The sequence below is a fragment of the Abramis brama genome (assembly GCF_963993115.1).
Source record: "Abramis brama genome assembly, chromosome: 20".
Classification (NCBI taxonomy): domain Eukaryota; kingdom Metazoa; phylum Chordata; class Actinopteri; order Cypriniformes; family Leuciscidae; genus Abramis; species Abramis brama.
In genome coordinates, this window is record NC_139982.1 from 11,383,181 (window position 1) to 11,400,724 (window position 17,544).

At 38.5% G+C, this 17,544-nt stretch overlaps 1 protein-coding gene across 1 annotated transcript in view; it reads left to right on the forward strand.

Moving 5' to 3' along the window:
• The window catches only part of lrrk2 (leucine-rich repeat kinase 2), a 58,600-nt gene that overhangs the window by 1,680 nt on the left and 39,376 nt on the right, over nt 1–17,544 (forward strand). Inside the window, exons 3-19 of the mRNA XM_084094331.1 lie at nt 1,288–1,385; nt 2,359–2,447; nt 3,695–3,832; nt 5,129–5,263; nt 5,355–5,486; nt 5,603–5,722; nt 5,962–6,131; nt 6,233–6,306; nt 7,206–7,312; nt 8,450–8,579; nt 8,685–8,809; nt 8,884–9,011; nt 10,323–10,467; nt 11,227–11,366; nt 11,445–11,573; nt 11,659–11,829; nt 12,494–12,758. Coding sequence (XP_083950457.1) covers nt 1,288–1,385; nt 2,359–2,447; nt 3,695–3,832; nt 5,129–5,263; nt 5,355–5,486; nt 5,603–5,722; nt 5,962–6,131; nt 6,233–6,306; nt 7,206–7,312; nt 8,450–8,579; nt 8,685–8,809; nt 8,884–9,011; nt 10,323–10,467; nt 11,227–11,366; nt 11,445–11,573; nt 11,659–11,829; nt 12,494–12,758 — 2,296 coding nt within the window. The remainder of the gene's footprint in view (nt 1–1,287; nt 1,386–2,358; nt 2,448–3,694; nt 3,833–5,128; nt 5,264–5,354; nt 5,487–5,602; nt 5,723–5,961; nt 6,132–6,232; nt 6,307–7,205; nt 7,313–8,449; nt 8,580–8,684; nt 8,810–8,883; nt 9,012–10,322; nt 10,468–11,226; nt 11,367–11,444; nt 11,574–11,658; nt 11,830–12,493; nt 12,759–17,544) is intronic.

The window sequence follows — 17,544 nt, forward strand, 5'->3', positions numbered from 1 at the left end:
TTTATAATGTTTCCTTAGGTGCACTTATAGTGTTAGTATGATTTTTACATAAAAACTGTCATAATTTAGAAATAAAAGGCATTTTTCCTACTCTGATCTGAACGCTCTCTTTGAAGGGGTGTGTCTGCTGTGAGACTTCAGTGTAAATGCCCACTGCTGTGATTGGTTAACATCTTTGCATATGAAATAAGTATTACATGTGGAACTCTCATAAAACTCTCTAGACAGCGTCATTGATTATAACGGGAGTTTTGGTGAAAGTCCAGAACTCAGTCACTGGTAAACTCGTGCTGTGTGATCGACAGCTCCAGTGATTATAAAAGGATGGTTCTTTAATCGCTTTCTGTATATTATCACAATTTAAATAACATATAATTTTCATCCTACTAAGAGAAACATTGTGCAGTTGACCATTTAGTCACTGGCTTGATTTACTGATAAACAGCAATAAGCGATTTTGAGACAAAGAACATCTGACTGTACATGAATCATTACATATCAGAAATCACTGATCACAGATCATGGCATTAGAATAAACACGGTTATTTACATGTTGTCGCATTACTATTGAATCTATATTTTCATATCTGTTTGCAAAGCCTACGCCGAAATTGCGACTGATTGACCAAAGAACCCACACCGAACAAACAAATAATGCTCAACTGAGACATTCACACAGTTGAAAATAGATAACCACATTCCCTAGGAAGGTAAAGTTATTTGCAGTCCAGTGATCCTGTATCTCTCTTCTCTCCTTCTCATCTCACTAATGCACCAGTGGGCGGGGCCAAAGATGTGATGATGTAGAAGTAAGCGTTGATCTTATTCTGCAGAGGCATCTTTCGACGCACTATTACGTCCTTATGTAACAAAATCCGAAACGAGTTGTTTTCGGAGCTTGGTTTAAATAAAAGCTGTTTTTGGACCAACGGGGGAAGTTTTGAGTTCTGAAACTCTACAATACTACAATGCCCTCTCAAAGGCTACGTTCAGTCCAAATCCAAATCATGTCTCCCTTTTAAAATCGCATTTCTTTTTTTTTTGTTGCTAAATATGATCGTATTGCAATCGAATTTGCACAAAATTCGTATTTGGACTGACAGTCTGAATGAAGTCATGTGGGTTTAGAAGGACATAAGAATAAGTAAATGAAAGAAAAAAATATATATATTTTTAATGTTACTTGTAACATCTTTTTTGGTGAAAATTTAATTTCAGCTTTATTGACTAAGAATGGTGATTTAGGATCCAGAAAAAGAGTGATTTACTGCTTTGATCATACTGCAGGTTGGCTGGTCTCTGCTGTGTCGTCTGATGGAGATCTGTCCAACCACTCTGGATAGTCTGACCAACCCAGTGGACTATGAGTTTATAGAGGTGCACAAGTAAGCCCGAGTTATTTCTATGAGCTTATATGGCCATACATTCCTGTTTACATAGACTACGTAACTGAAGCAACTTTCAGTAGTTTAAAGCATAACTATCATTGCCTTCCTTTAATAAGCCACTCTCTGTATCATTCTATAAAACTGAAAGTACAAAAGTAAGAGAGAATTCCTTTGTTCTACTGGTTAAGATTAAAAGTAATTGACTTGGAGGATTTATGCATTGGTATAAAATAATTGTGCATCAATTTAGTTCAGTTTATTTCTATAGTACATATTGTTCCAGAAGAGCTTTACAAAGAAAGTGCCTTAAAGGGAAAGTTTACCCCAAAATTTAAATTCTGTCATCATCACCCTCAGGTTGTTCCAAACCTGTATAACTTTCTTTGTTCTGCTGAACACAAAGGAAGATATTTCGAAGAATGTGGGAAACTGAACAGAGCATGTACAAGAAAAACAACAAAGGGCTCAAGACCGAACCTTGTGGCATATCATATTATTATATGGTATTGCAAATTGTATGTTTTTGTACTGAACTGATTGTTTAACAAAAACAGAAAAAAAGACAACTTTTAAAGGCATTTTAAAAAAAGACAGCGATCTTACAGGCAGGATCTAATCCAGGCTATTCTTCTGAACGTGATTGGCTGAAACGTATAACTGCCAGTTTGAATGGAATTTGGAATATGTCCCGTAGAGAAGGAAGGGGAAAAACATTTAACGCTGGCTGAACAAGTATAACTATCACTTTTTTAATAGTTTGGTTGTTATTGGATCAAGCATACAAGTAGAAGATTTTGAAAGTTTTGAAAGCCCAGCCGTACAACAGTAAACAGTTAAAAACTGATCCTGGGTTGTAACATGTCATGATGTCTAAGAGACTCAAACCAGTTTTTAATGAATACATTCATAAATTCATTGCTGCTATCCATGTTCACCAGGTTTATGTGAGTGTTTGCATGTTTGTTCATAGGCAGATTCTTAAGGTGCTTTCAGTGTATCATAATGACGCCAAGATGATGATGGTGGGCCTGAGAGCTCTGGCTCTGCTACTGAAGTCAGGTAAGACTTCAGGTTGCTTTTCCATGATGCTGTTTATACAACCATTATAGAATATTGGTTCCTGAGAATCCTGATGTATTTTTCGCATTTATTTCATCTCCATAAGGATTTCAAAATATTATTTTAAAAAATGTTAACCAAACCACCCAGCTCCCATATGAATCACAACATTACAACAAGAAAACACTGCACTGCAAGGGTGCCCAAACCGGTTCCTGGACACCTACTCTCCTGTAATGTTTAGATACAGCCCTGATGAAACACAACTGAACCAGCTAGATAAGAAGCACTTGATAATTACAGACAGGTGTGTTAGACCAGGGTTAGATCTGAACTCTCCATAGCCGCATTTCCACCGAAATTACTCAGAACAATTTGTCCCAGGAACTTTTTTCCCCCAGACCTGTTGCTGTCTGCGTTTCCATCGCGGTCTAAAGTACTGTGAAGATTAGGGAAATATGTCCGGTTGTTGATTCGAATAGTAAAGAACACTTACTGCACACATTGCAACAGACTTTTAAAAATGGTGGTTGAAATAAAATGCTGCGTGAACTCAACCAATCAGCATGTTCAGCGCCCACCCCCGAAAGTCCCTGAACTTTGATAAAGTACTACGAGCCGGGACTTTCTGAGGGGAAAATGTCCGCTACTAATACTGTTCACTTGAAGGAGTGAATGAAAACGAGTGAGTGAAATCGGACAGCCGTTGAGCATACATCGTACATCGTACATCGGTAGCGTACTCGTTATTGCAGTGCATTGTGGGATTGAATAAGTGCACTCAATAACGTCCACTATGGTTTCGGACACCACTACAGATGGCTGTCGTATAGGGGGCGATTTCGGATTCATCCACCAAGTACCATCCCAAAGTCCCTAGTTTCTGGGTAAAGTTCCTGCGGTGGAAACACGGCTCATGTGGGCAGATCTCCAGGAACAGGATTGGGCACTATTAACGTTTTTCATGAAGCAAACTCATCCCGTGAAGCATTGCGAATGAATGACATAATTAAATCCGTAATGACAGTACATTATAACTATGGATTAGTTCTTCTTGTTTATTATTATGAAATAGCCACATTCCCCTTACACAAACGTATTTATGATGATGGTTAGATGTTTCATTTCACTTGAGGTACACCACCATTTTGCCGCATTTTCGCACTCCGCTCCTGAAATGGAAGAAATATTTGGTGTTTGTGGGTCAAATGTGGTCCTGATGGATGTGTTGCTTGTTTGTGGGTCAGGTGAGATTGTGATGCAGGTTCTGGATGAGGAGGAAGTGGATGTGTTTTTCTTGGTTCTGGAGGCCATGAGGTCTTTCAGTGACAGAGAAGAGGTTCAGCTCCAGGGATGTGCTGCTTTACAACTACTGCTGCAGACAGGTAACTGTGACCTGGTACAAACCCCTCTGAGGATAAGCAGTAGTAATATAAGACACTATGATTTCCACATCCAAAAAGAGTCCAGGCAGAAATGGAATTTAATGTATAATGCTGAATGTCACATAATTTGGCAAAATTGAACAAACTTAATTAAATTGAATAAATCAAAAGTAGGGCTGTACACTTAAATACAATGGTGAGTGTCTTTGAATATTAAAGCTCAAAAGGCTGCATTTCTCTGTGTGAATGAGCGGCGCAATTCATATTTCTACTACACGTACTGAAGCACACGTGGCACTCGTTTTCAGCATCTTCCGTCCTACTATATAAGGTAATTCGACATGGACTTCTTCTCCAGAGCTGGAGTTCACAAACGTTTCACCACTTTATTTGATAAAACTATCATCAGATACACACAGAAATCCAAAGGTCTTCACTACAGCCCACCGAAATAAAAGTTAGAACGGACATGTATTACTGTTGGACAGCAGAATGTACTTCTCAAAGTAATAATAACAATATAATACAGTTTATATAAAATAATTTTTAAGGAATATCACACAATATTTCGTCCATGTTTTAATTCAAACTGTAAGCCTTTGTTGTGCAAGACATTGCTTGCCAAAAATGAAAGGAATCGTTCAAAATTAGTTTGATTACATTTAATACAAGTTTTAGGCATTCTTTTGATTGTCTAATATATGTTAATATTAAATTTGAATTGAATAACACAACACAGAATACTGAACAATTAAAATGTCTGAATTCACAGAATTTCTGGAGAAAAAAAAAATTCATAGGGCATTCAGATTTATTGTAAAGAAAGACTATACGCCTGAGCACATATATATTCAAACATGCAAAACTAAACGCATGATATGCATGTGCACGCCGTCAGCGTTTTCACAGATTCACGTTTTTCAAAAAATGTCAAAACTTGCACCTTGGAACCCATTTCAAAGTTTGCGTTGTCGTTAAAATGAATGTCCAGAACACATTAAAAGTTTTCTGTTTTCTGTTGGAACGGTGTCGTGTAAGCGGCCCCTAAGTTAATAACTGATGATCTTTGCAACGGAAGTTAATCAATCAAAACTAACTTTAGCTGGACAATAACTTTATTATAGAGCTGCTGTAAAGCCAAAACAATCTTCACTTTAATTTCATATTATCTCTGTAAAGCTGCTTTGAAACAGTCTATATTGTTAAAAGCGCTATATAAATGAAGGTGACTTGACTTGGCTATTGTTGTTAACACTTTAATAACAGATTGAATTGTTAAAGTGAGTTGTTTGTCAGTTTCTGAGGATCATCTGGTGGAGTTCGTTGAGAAGAAGGACCATGAGGTGGTTTTGAATGCGCTGAGCCGGTTCATGGACAGTGAGAATGTGGTTCTTCAAGTGCTCAGGGTCCTCGTACCACTGGCTGCTCCGGGTAAAACACACTGCTCACTCAATGCTTTATGATCAATGCTAGGATTATCATTATTAATAATACTAAATAAGCTTCTCTTTCTTGGATCTAGCCAGCAATGTTGAGATTCTGATGTCCAAAACCGTGAAATGCTACAGCCTAGCGTGTCAGGCTATGGAGATGTGGCTCGACTCTGAGCCGATACAGGAGGCTGGTTGCTGTTTGTTATGGAAATTGACATCAGGTGAGCCCAGGTCAAAGGTCATGTTGAAACATGGATGTTCGTACAACATTTAAAAAGTGCAGTTTAGTTTTAATACATTTTTTGAGTTGTGTTGTCTTGTTTTTGACTTTTACCAGAGAGTTACTACAATATATTGGTGCTGAATGGTGTCCATAAAGTAGCAGTGAAAGCATGTGTCTCGTATCCTGAGAACGCCACAGTGCAGATCCAAGCACTTTCTTGTCTGAGCGTGCTCGGTGAGTACATATGATTAATATGAACATGATTGTACAGTATAAACGGAGAACCCGGCCCTCCACTGGATCCCTTAGAGCCCACACTTGAGATATATGCTGCTTTTTTATGATTATTGTTTGTCAGACTGTTTGTACATAGATTTGGGGATTTTGGACATTTTCAGTGACCAGTCCTCATTTACAATTTAATATTAAGTCATGATTCAAGGCGACGATGTCTTGTTTTTGTTTTTTCCCAGTGGAGTGTATTGTACAGAATGAAGGGTTGGAGAAAGAGTGTGAGGAAGAGGATGAGGTGGAACAGAAGGTTCTGGTAAAGAATGAATCCACTCAAGCGGAGGAGATGCTCGTGTGGAGAGAGGCCTGTTATACGGCTTTAGAGAGACATGCTGAAGACGCCACAGTACAGGTGACCTGATTTACCCTGTATACAGTGCAGAAAATATCTTATCTCAATATTTTGGTTTTACTAATGTGGATATGTAACTTTCTATCTCGTTGCCCAATCAGGAAGTGGCATGTTGGGCCTTAAACAGCTTTCTGCTCCACTGCAGCACGTCCAACCATGTGGAACTGGAAGGAAGGTTGGCATTCCTTCATATTCTGTGCTATGTAACTTTTTTCCCGGAATTCCTTTTATAATTAAAGGTTGAGGCCATTATTATACAGATAATGTTTTGCTCAAGGGAATAGGGGTGTAATGATACCCTCATGTCATGATTCGATACATATCACAATATGAACTCATGATACGATATTATTGCGAGACTCCAAGACATATGATAAAAGATTAACAAAAATGTACTGTTGATTAAAATGCTAAATTTGGTATTTCATTGTGTGTGTAAATGAACATATTCTTGGACTTGGTGCTGGAAACCCAGTGCACAGGACAATAATGACACCAGAATAACAATATTCATGATTCTGAAGCTGAAAATAGAATTATTTTAGACGAATATTTCTTGTACTCTGTCACTGACTAGATATATTTAAAATAAAGTTTATGCCACTTTTTACTGGTAACAGAAGATATTTGTCATTATCAGGACCCACATATATTCCCCTATTGCATTATTATACATGATTTTTTAAACATTATATAGTAGTTAAATGTAGTACTGACACTAAAACTTATTTTGGGTGAACTATACACAATACATATTGTTGCAATTTTGTATTGTGATATATTTGTGACACAATATATTGTTACACCACTATAAGGGAATTATTTTTAATAGTTTTATTCCTGCATTTTGACAGAATAATAAAAGAATCAAAAGAATAATATGTAGTATTATTATTATATTTCTATATGTATAGAGGTTATGACCCTCTCCATACTTGTGTAGTTAACACTGTTATCATCAAGTTGCAGAATACTGAATAGGTGAAGATATTTAAATGTAGGCGGTCACATGTTAACGAGCTCAGGTTGTGATGTCGTAATTATGAATGTTTGATTAGTTTCTCTGTCACACAGGCCTCCTCTTCACACTCTCATCATGGCTGCGATGCTCCTGCACTCATCCAGTGTGGGGGTGTTTCAGGCTGCTACCTGTACATTACACACACTAATACAGCACCACAGTGAGTATGCAGTGATTTTTATTACATAATATTATTATATGGCATGTATAATCCACCGACTGGTATCAGTGGATACTAAATTATTGTTCTACAGTCTGTGAAAAATTGTTTGCCCAGATATTGTATGATTTCTGATGTGTGTGCTTTTAGATAAGCACTTCCTGCAGTCTTATGAGAATACATTTTCCACCATTCTCTAATGAAGTAATATATAAATATATTTATGTAAATGTTCCAACAATGGTTTAATGCCATAATTCATAAAATTCATACAAGTTAGAATCCAACTTGTCATTTTCTTATTATACTTCCTGCTTGTCCATATCATTTTGTATGTACATACTTTTCATACATATGCTAGTTCTTTGAATAGTTATTTGGCCAATGTTACACAAAAACAATAAAAAACTGACTATTTTTACAGAGATGTATGATCCCTTGTGAAAAAGAAGTGTGCTGAATTGTATTTAATGCGTACTTATGTGCTTCAAAACTTAAAAGTATATTTTTAAGAAGCTGTACTTGCAGATTCTTGTTTTTTTACACACTTATTGTTAGTACAATTTGTAATAAAATTAAATAAAGTTTTACTTTAAAGTACATTTTAAATCATTGTTTGATAATCTTTTGTAGTGCTTTGAAGAATTACACTTATTTTGATGTGTTGACTATCATTTTAATTTTAACTGTAGTGTGTTATTTGATATTACATTTAAAGATAATAGATTTTTCTTTATCTTTAGAAATGTGTAATTACAAATATATTTAAATACATGACATACAAGTTTCAGTAGAAATGACATGAAATTATATTGCATATAAATTAAATGCATATTGCATTTTCAGTACACTTTAACCATATTTCAAAGACAATACAAGTAATTATGAATTTAAATTTGAAGATATACTTAGGTCCTACTTAAGTGGGTCAAAAAAGCCCAACTTATTGCGTTTATATAAATTTAAACCACAATACATTTTAATTTCATTGCAGTTAACATTAAATTAAGTGTCCAAAAAAATCAGTTTGCACTTAAGTATATTATCTCCATAAAAAATACCCTTTTTAAAACTATACTTCTTCTTCACGAGGGATGTCTCTCAGAGTTCGCTTAGCTTGTGTTGTTGTGACTTCAGGAAGGATGAGAGATCTGCTGCTATCACTTGGCATCCATTTCAACATTGTGGATCTGATGCGGAAACACGCAAGCTCCAGTGACGTGTGTGAAAGTGGCTGCAAACTACTTCACACACTCTTTCAGGGAGCGTAAGCACACAGACTTCCCACCTCCCCCTCTGATCAATGACAGTATATTATGACGTATGACAGGCAAAAACATGAAACTGGACTCATAATTTTGTGTTACTCCAGGAGGGCCAGTCTTGATGAAGGGGCCCTGGTTCTCAGACAGATCCTGATTGCTCTGAAGGCACACAACTTCGTTCCTGAAGTTCAGCTGGAGGGACTCAGAGCCAGTTTAGTTCTGCTCAACCCAGGTAGAATGTCTGTCTACTTACTGTAATGAAATACGCCTGCGTGATTTCTGACTCCTGTCTTATTGTGAACACAGACAGGAGTTTAAGAGAACATGGCAACTCTGTAGAGGATCCTGACACAGTGGGTGTGTCTCTGCGGGTCCTGAAGAACCAGTGTGTACTGGAGGGAGCTCACACTGTCTATCTAGAGGCACTTAATAGGGTAAATACTTTGTTCAATGCATGTTAAAGCGGTGTACATTTTCAATGTTAAAATATTTTCTCCTATCTCTGATTAATATGAAAAGACAACTAGAGTATTTCCACTAAATTATGATTTAAAGGGGTCATTATATACGTTAATGTCAGTTCTATTTAAACTTGTATGTCATGTATTTAAAGTGCTTTATTATGCTATTTTAAAAGTTCCTAATTTTGTTACAACAGGTTTACAGGTCAAAAAACACTTTCATTTTCTCATAATATTGCACATCACCACATTTTTCAGTGATTCTCAAACAACTCGTCCAATGATTCACTCTCTCTAAATCCCTCCTTTCCGCGAGCTACTCTGCTCTGATTGGTCAGATGACCCAGTCTGTTGTGATTGGTCTACCGCGTACAGCGCCTGTCGTAAACAAAACACCCATTGCCATAACTGAACTTCAGCTCCGGAGGCTTCCTAAAGCTCAGCGATTGCACACATAGTAAAGACAGTAACGATGGCGTCCATTTTACCATATCAATCCGAGCGTGAGTCCGATGATGAAACATTGGAAGAACTAGTTGACCTACCCTACCTTTAAAAGGGTCATGACATGAGAAATCAAATTTGCCTTGATCTTTTGACATATAAGAGGTCTTTGTACCATTAAAACATCCTGCAAGTTTCATAGCTTAAAACGTCCTCCTCATTATAAACAAAGCATTTATTTAATCAAGCTTCAAAAACGTCTCGTTTTGATATTGCAATATCTGTGACGACACACGGGCATACGCCTGCCTCCAGACCAAGACATCGACAAATAGTTATACATCATTGCACCATAGGCCCCACCCACTGGCGTTTACACTTTCAGAGGCTCTTGTGCATCTTTAAAACACAAATAAAGAAATATTTAATGAAACCTGACCAGTTTTTTTATTCTATATGTTAATTTGTTTTGAAGATGAACGAAAGTCTTATAGGTTTGGAAAAACGTGTCAGTGGGTGAGATTCTGCATGACTGAATTAGCATTTTCGAATAAACTATCCCTTTAATATCTGCTCTTAAACAAAAATATGAACTTGGCATTTCTGTTTTTAAACCCTCTTGAATGCCACTCCCCATAGACTTCCATTGTAAGTTCATTACTGTAAACAATATTTTTTTTATTTAAAGTTTATTCTGCTAAAATCTAATTCTGCCAGAAATGCTGTCAGACTTTAACTTGTATTGGACCCGTAACATTCCTTTTGTAACATTGGACTTGAAATGTGGCTTTTATTTAACATTTAAGTAAAAGTTGTTTCATTTGATGTTTGTGTGTTTAGTTTATCAGTAGTAAGGAGATTCAAGAGTGTGGACTTGGCGTACTCTCAGCGCTAGCCGACTGTTCTGGAGCTGTGGACCTCATGTGCCAGCAGGGGGCGATTGACACGGTTCTTCATACGATGCAGATGTTTCCACAGGAACGCGGTGAGTCTAACCACTTCTCCCTGCCAGGAGATCACAAGCCTCTACTTCTAATCCCAGCCAGACCTGAGTGTCGACATAAGGTCTGGTCCACATTGCTGCTTATTCAGGCCAAAAACTGCCCACTTAGGACCGTTCTCACAGAATGGGTTTTTGAGTTCCTCTGTGCTGCATTTGCAGTGTTGTCCTATGAAAACATGCTAGATGGATGCGTTTAAATATTACACTTGTGTCTCTTGAAGAATCTCTCTCATGACATATTATTCTAAAAATAATGAAGTTAAACTTTTTAAAAATGTGTCTTTAGACCCTGAAAGGGTTAGTTCACCCAAAAATGGAAAATTTGTCATAATTTACTCAACCTCATCTCATTCCAAACCCATAAGACTTTCGTTAATCTCTGGAACACAATGTTGTTTTGTGAATGGAGGGATAGAAACCTCTCAGATTTCATCAAAAAAGATCTTCATTTGTGTTCTGAAGATGAAAAAAAGTCTTATGAGGGCGAGTCATTAATGACAGAATTTTCATTTTTTGGGTGGACTATCCCTTTAAGTTTTCATAACTTCCTTGTGTCTCACGTTTTTAAACATTAAAACACATTCTGTGTGTATGGCCCCTAAGACAGGAAGAGACCATCTGACTGACAAAGGTTTAAAAAAAAAAAAAAAAAAAACGCACAATTTAAAAAATGCTAAACATCTTACAGCACAACTATATAATACAACTGTATAATAATCGAAACTCATCACCATTTTGTAGATATTCACTACTGGGCTCTTAGTCTCCTGTTTCACCTCATCTCTAAGAAGAAGCTCTCCCGTACGATGGTGCCTGTACTGGCCTTTGTTTTGGTCAGCTCTGTACGGCAACACAAAGAGGACACAATCATGCTTCTAAAGGTAGTTCACTACAATTATTATCAGTTCAAAATCAATAGGGTTGTTGTTGTTCCTAACAGTGTGTGTTTTTGTCATTAGGGATTTCAGGCGGTGTGGAAGTTGTTGGACACCTGCTCGAGCGCCGCAGCATGGCTGCAGAAAGAAGCTTTCGAGAAAGAGATCTTTCAGGTCCTGCGGGAGAAGACGGCAGACCAGCGTCGAGATCCAGTGAGGAAATTTAACTAAAAGGTTTTAGCCTCAAACAAATCAAAAGCAAGATCCCCTGATAAATCCCAATTGTGTTGGGCTTCAGTTGCAGGGAATGAGTTGCCTGTGCCTGTCTAAGATGGTGGCGGACACTGAGATCATGTACATGCTGCTGGAGAGAGCGTGTGAGGACGGAGATGTGGACATGGCAGAATGTCTCATTAAGCTGGGCGCTGACATCAACAAGAAAACAAAGAGCGATTCGCTCATATATCAGGTCTGATTTATGAATCTTTAAGGAATATTTACAACAATGAAAAATCATAGTTTACTCATTCTGTGGTTTTAAATGGGGTGTTTTTATGTTTTTACTCTTTTCACATTTGCCAATCATAAAAGTGGTTATTTACATATAGCAATATGACAACAGCCTATTTAATTCTGGATGGATGGATGGATGGATGAATGATCGATTGATGAATGGATGGATGGATGGATGGATGGATGAATGATCGATTGATGAATGGATGGATGGTTAGAGAGGATGGATGGATGATCGATGAACAATCGATTGATGGACGATGGATGGATGGATGGATGATGGATTGATGGATGGATGGATGGATGATGGATGGATGGATGGTTAGAGAGGATGGATGGATGGATGGATGATCGATGAACGATCGATTGATGAACGGACGGACGGACGGACGGATGGATGGATGGATGGATAGTAAAGCTGATTGAGATCCATCTATGTCCTACAGTACACCCAAATCGCTTTACAATCATATCAGGGGTCTCTCCTCAAACACCACCAGTGTGCAGCGTCCACTTGGACTCATTCCACTTCCCTATATTCAAGAAAGCTTGACTGACATTATAACAGGATCGTCATTGTCATTCCTAGCACTGAAGAAGATGTTGCTGTGTTTGTTCAGGTGTGTGATCGGGGGGCTCCTCTGGCCTTGCTGGAGCTGCTGGTTTCTGCAGGTGTTCATGAGCAGCAGTTGCGTGGAGCTCTGAGCGTGTGTGTCAGGAGGGGTGAGGACCCCGTGGTCACGCTCCTGCTCAGGCGTTTGGGCCTGGACCGCTCCAACAGCGCCCTGTGCCTCGGGAGCTTCCGCCTCGGACAGATGAAGGCAACGTGGCTCAGCGCTCTGCTCTCTGAGTGCAGGACTCCGTCTCCAACAAGCAACAAGAACAGTGAGTCCATTCACATGATCTGGCAGTGCCTAATGTTGTTTGAAGTTTGGCATGTATTTGACATACATATTCTGGGGTCATTATTCGCTATAAAAATGTCTGAAATTTAAAGAGATTTCTAAGCCATGTTCTAAACACATTTTGAGACACCAAAAAAAGTTTTGAATATCAGAAAAAAAAGAAAGAAAGAAAAACGGTGAAGATGGATAGGTTAAACTATAATTGATAGCTGTCAAATTATATTACAGTGTTTCCTATACATTGGTTCAAAATATCAACACTGCCCGCCACAAATAATTTTCCAAAAGGATTTGACATCATTGAATAAACATGAGCGCTGGACGTTTCAAAGTCAAAACGCAGCGCGGGAGTTTTTATATGAATGTATCTTTGAAGGGAACCAACTGACTGTCAAGAAAAGTTTAAAAGTTATTTTCATTTAATCATTTCTTTATCTTTCCTGATAAAGCAGTGTTTATGAGCGGCTGGTTTGTTTACAGCCGTTACCGGGGAAACTCCTCTTGCTGGCAGCTCTTTGTAAACAGCCTTGCAAACCTGTATTAATACTAGTGTGGAATATTTCTACAATATTCACTCATGACAGTAAAATAGGGCAGTCTAAGTCAATCTACTGCAGTATTTCCTCTCTCAATCAGTAGAAAATGTGGTTAACACCCAGTCATGCTTGAATAAATATATACCGCCATATACCGTGAAACCGGTATAATTTAGAAAAATACCGTGATATAAATTATTGGTCTTACCACCCAGCACTACATCTTGTGTCTCAGGATGATCTGAATATGGAAATAAGTAACCTTCAGATCCACTATGACTGTTATGGTTGGAGGTGCTGCGAAAGGCTCACGACGAGGAAGAACTTTGGAAGGAAGACTTTAATCATCAAACACATTGGAACAAGGAAAAACACAGGAGAATAACACAACCAAACATCAACGAGAACCGACCAAGACTGAGGGAGAACACAGGGAATATATACATGAGACAGACAAAGGACCTTAACAAGATAATTGATGATGGTGACAAGGAGTGGCGGGAAACTGAATAAAAGAAACACGGAGGGAAGTTCAAAAACAAACTGACATAACAATGACAAACCAGTCTCTTGGTTGAATCATCAGAACACACTTCTGCGTCAATATTCTGAACTTGTTCTTGACCAGAGAGTAAAGTGTTCATCTAAAATAGGACACAGACCTCCATCCTTCATCCTGAAACTGAATAGTACCCCGCAGAAGTTTCCATGAAGCCAAGTGAGCAGAAAGTTCAATATCAAACTGATAACTGTGGCGCACCCGAGTCTCTCATCAATGACAACATTGCCTGACACTGTGCTATTGGTCATCTCCAACCAACCGTGTCTGAAATATGAGGGGTATAAGACTGGTTTGTGCCCCGGACTGTTGAGGAACGCATTTACACTGCATGGTTCAAGGGGATCAAGTACCTGATTCCGATTTTTTTCCTGCCATGTGGGACAGATCAGATATGACCCACAAACGTGTAAGCAAGAAAAAAGCTAATGGATCCCGATATTCTCAGATTGGTTTCAAGCCTCATTCAAATGTGGAAATAAATCCGATAAGAATCGGATACGGCCATTTGCACCTGCTGTGTCAGATCGGATATTCCCGTCAATGTGAGTCGTACGTCATTGAAAAAAGTGACTTTTTGAAACACGTCGTGGTACAGATATATCTATAACAAATTAAACATCTCTAGTCGACTAGCAGAGTATTAATGCCATTCGTTTGTGTTAAATAAGAGCCGACCTGGCGCTGAAATGTGTTGCTTTAGAAATCATCCTGAGTGCTCGTCGCCGCTGCGCTGTTATCAGTGACGGTGGCTCGTGCACAGACACACGCTTCAGTCCTGTTGTGGAGACTACTACCTGTAAAATCACTAAATAAAATGCCCACAAACATGTCCCTGTTCTTGATATATGATCACTGATGAACACATGTAGTTTTAATGAGGGAAAAAAACCTATTCAAGGGCAGATTCGAACCCAGAACTTCTGATATGCTTAACAAAAGTTCTACCACCAGACCATTAGTACACACTCAAGACCTGCAGTGTAAATGTGGCCTTAGTTAATCTCGGCACTCCGTTGTGGGGAGAAAGCCTTCTGCATCTCCTACCGACAACGCCTGAGATGAGAGGTTCTCTGATACACGTCTGAATTTGGGGTTCCACTGCGGGGGAAAACATTTCACAGTGCACCTCAATGTTTGAATCCCCACTGAGGGAAGAAAGCATAATTCTTGGGGGCACAACCTTCGTCTGACACATTTATGAAATCCGACATGATGCACGGCTTCCAGCAACCAAGAACAATATTGCGCATGGAAGTATTTTGCTTTACTGACCGTACAACCAGCCAGCAGTCGACCGAAGCACATCTTGTGGCGAGTCTGACAGGTCTGGCTCTGGAGGGGAGCGCAGAGAAAGGCGAATATGCTTTGGCATTTTGACCTTCTTCTTCCTGGCAAACTAATCAGAGATGGCTCTGTGTTGCTGAAGGCTGGTGGAGCTTAGCTGCAGATATCAGCTCAATTACTCTACGAGAGTGCTGAAGCACAGAGAGGCCAGAGGTGATGGACTCAACGTCTCGCCAACCTTAGCTCCTTCAGTGGGAGAGATCTAACTCCGAGAGATCCAGGGTGAGACGTGTACTCATTTGCTGGGATGCAAGCATAGCCCCGCTCCACTGAACCAATGAGGCTGGTGAAGTCGGGCTGCTTCCACAATCTTGACACCTTGATGCGAAGATCGTTGATGAATGGCAGCTTCTACACGCTGAGCAGGAGTGAGAGCCACTCGGGAAACGCTGAACATCCTGAGCTTCCTCTGGCCAGTCAATATTCAGCTTCTCCGTGGCTCGAGCAATCATGTCAGTGAGCTGTGTCAAAGCGTCAGCTACAGTCAAGTAGAATCAAACTCAAATTATTTGCAGTCAAATATAAATAATTTTTATTAAATATAATTAAAATTAAATTCTATTAAATGGAAATAGTTAAATTTAGAACCACTTAAATAGGTCTTAAAGTTGCAGTCCGTAACTTTTTTGGGTTAAAAATTATCCCAAATAAATTTTTGAGCAAGTACATAACCAGCCAGTGTTCAAAACTCTCTGCTTGCCTTAACTCCATTCAAACCGGTAAGTTTGTAATAATGTTTTTAATTCCAGTGGTACTGGTGGATTACTGGTGGAAATTCAATTATGTCTTTGCGTCATTACGTCACATCTGTACACATAAAGAAGAGTCTCGGCTAGTAGGCTATATTGCGTGTGAGGATGTTGGAGGTGGAGATTTATAGCCTTTTCTCACAGCACTTGATATAAACTTATCAATTTGATTTGATGGCGGATCCAGAAAGGTTCAAACGTCAATCACCAGTGACAACTGGAGATTCACCCATTGTAAAATACAAAAGACTTCGGACTTCGGAGAAAAAAAGAGACTGCAACCGGCCCATGCGAATACAAGGATAAATATCGGAAGGGCTTTTGAAAGGTAAAAATTTGATTATATTCCAGTTTTAAATATGCGTCTGATACAGATACGTGTGTTTGTATTTCAAAGAGAACCAGTTCTAAAGAACAATAATTTGTTGGTATGACAATTAGAAATTGCATAGAAATGGAAACTGAACTACAGGTAGCCCTAATACACATTAAATGTAGTCACGCAATGCTGATGTTGTTAACATTAACAATTTGAGAACAAAGTATAATTTGCACGGTTTGACGTGATATGATAAGCGATCGTTAGATTTAATCGGCACGATTTACTGCAATGCTTTTTTCCCCTTAGTTGGTCAGAACAAAAGTGGATAATACTTGTTCAGACGACATTTTCCGGTGAAAATTCTTATGTTGGTCATACTTCCAAAAAGTAGAATCTGTGACTCTGAATGCCAGTATCCACACCGGCGCGGCGACTGACAGCCGCACATTCTCCTCAAAACATTGGATTCATCTGCGCTGTGCCGTGCCGAGACACAACCCACACAAAGTTGATAATTCCGCGAATAACTGCAATTGCAGATTTCGAACAGAGATGGCGACAAAGAGAAAAAACTACGGACTGCAGTTTTAAGTAAATTTTTATATGAAAACGGTGTTGGGGAAAGTTACTTTGAAAAATAATGCATTACAATATTGCGTTACTCCCTTAAAAAGTAACTAATTGCGTTACTTGGTTACTTTTTTAGAAAAGTAATGTGTTATGTTACTTTTGCGTTACTTTTTTTTTCCACTTGGGCTGGGCTTGTTTTTTTTTATAACAAAAAAGGTATATTTTTGAGCCTTTCACACCAAAAGTGAAATAATAAGCCTCAGGCTGAAGGAAATGCAAATTCACGCGTGTACAGTAGAGGGCGCCGCTCAAACAAACCTTTCAGCTGCTGCTGTTCTGGATAACAGAAGAATAGATGCAGGAGACGAAAGTTTAACACTTACTTCACCAATAAAAACAAAAAAAATATCTAGTCTTTTTTGCTTATGGTTTAACTGAATCATCGAAGGTCAGAAGCAAGTACATTGGTCAATAAAGTGAGATTAAATGCATAAAAGTTTGTTTTATTTAACATATTTAGTTATTGGAGGTTTGCATAGTATTCTGATTCTGCATTTCACTGATTTTATTCATTTTGAGGAATATTGACTCTTTTCTGTGCAAGTGAGATGAGTAAATGCACGATCACATTTAGTCTAGAACTACAATAACCATCATGTTTGCACACATTAGGGTTAAAATAA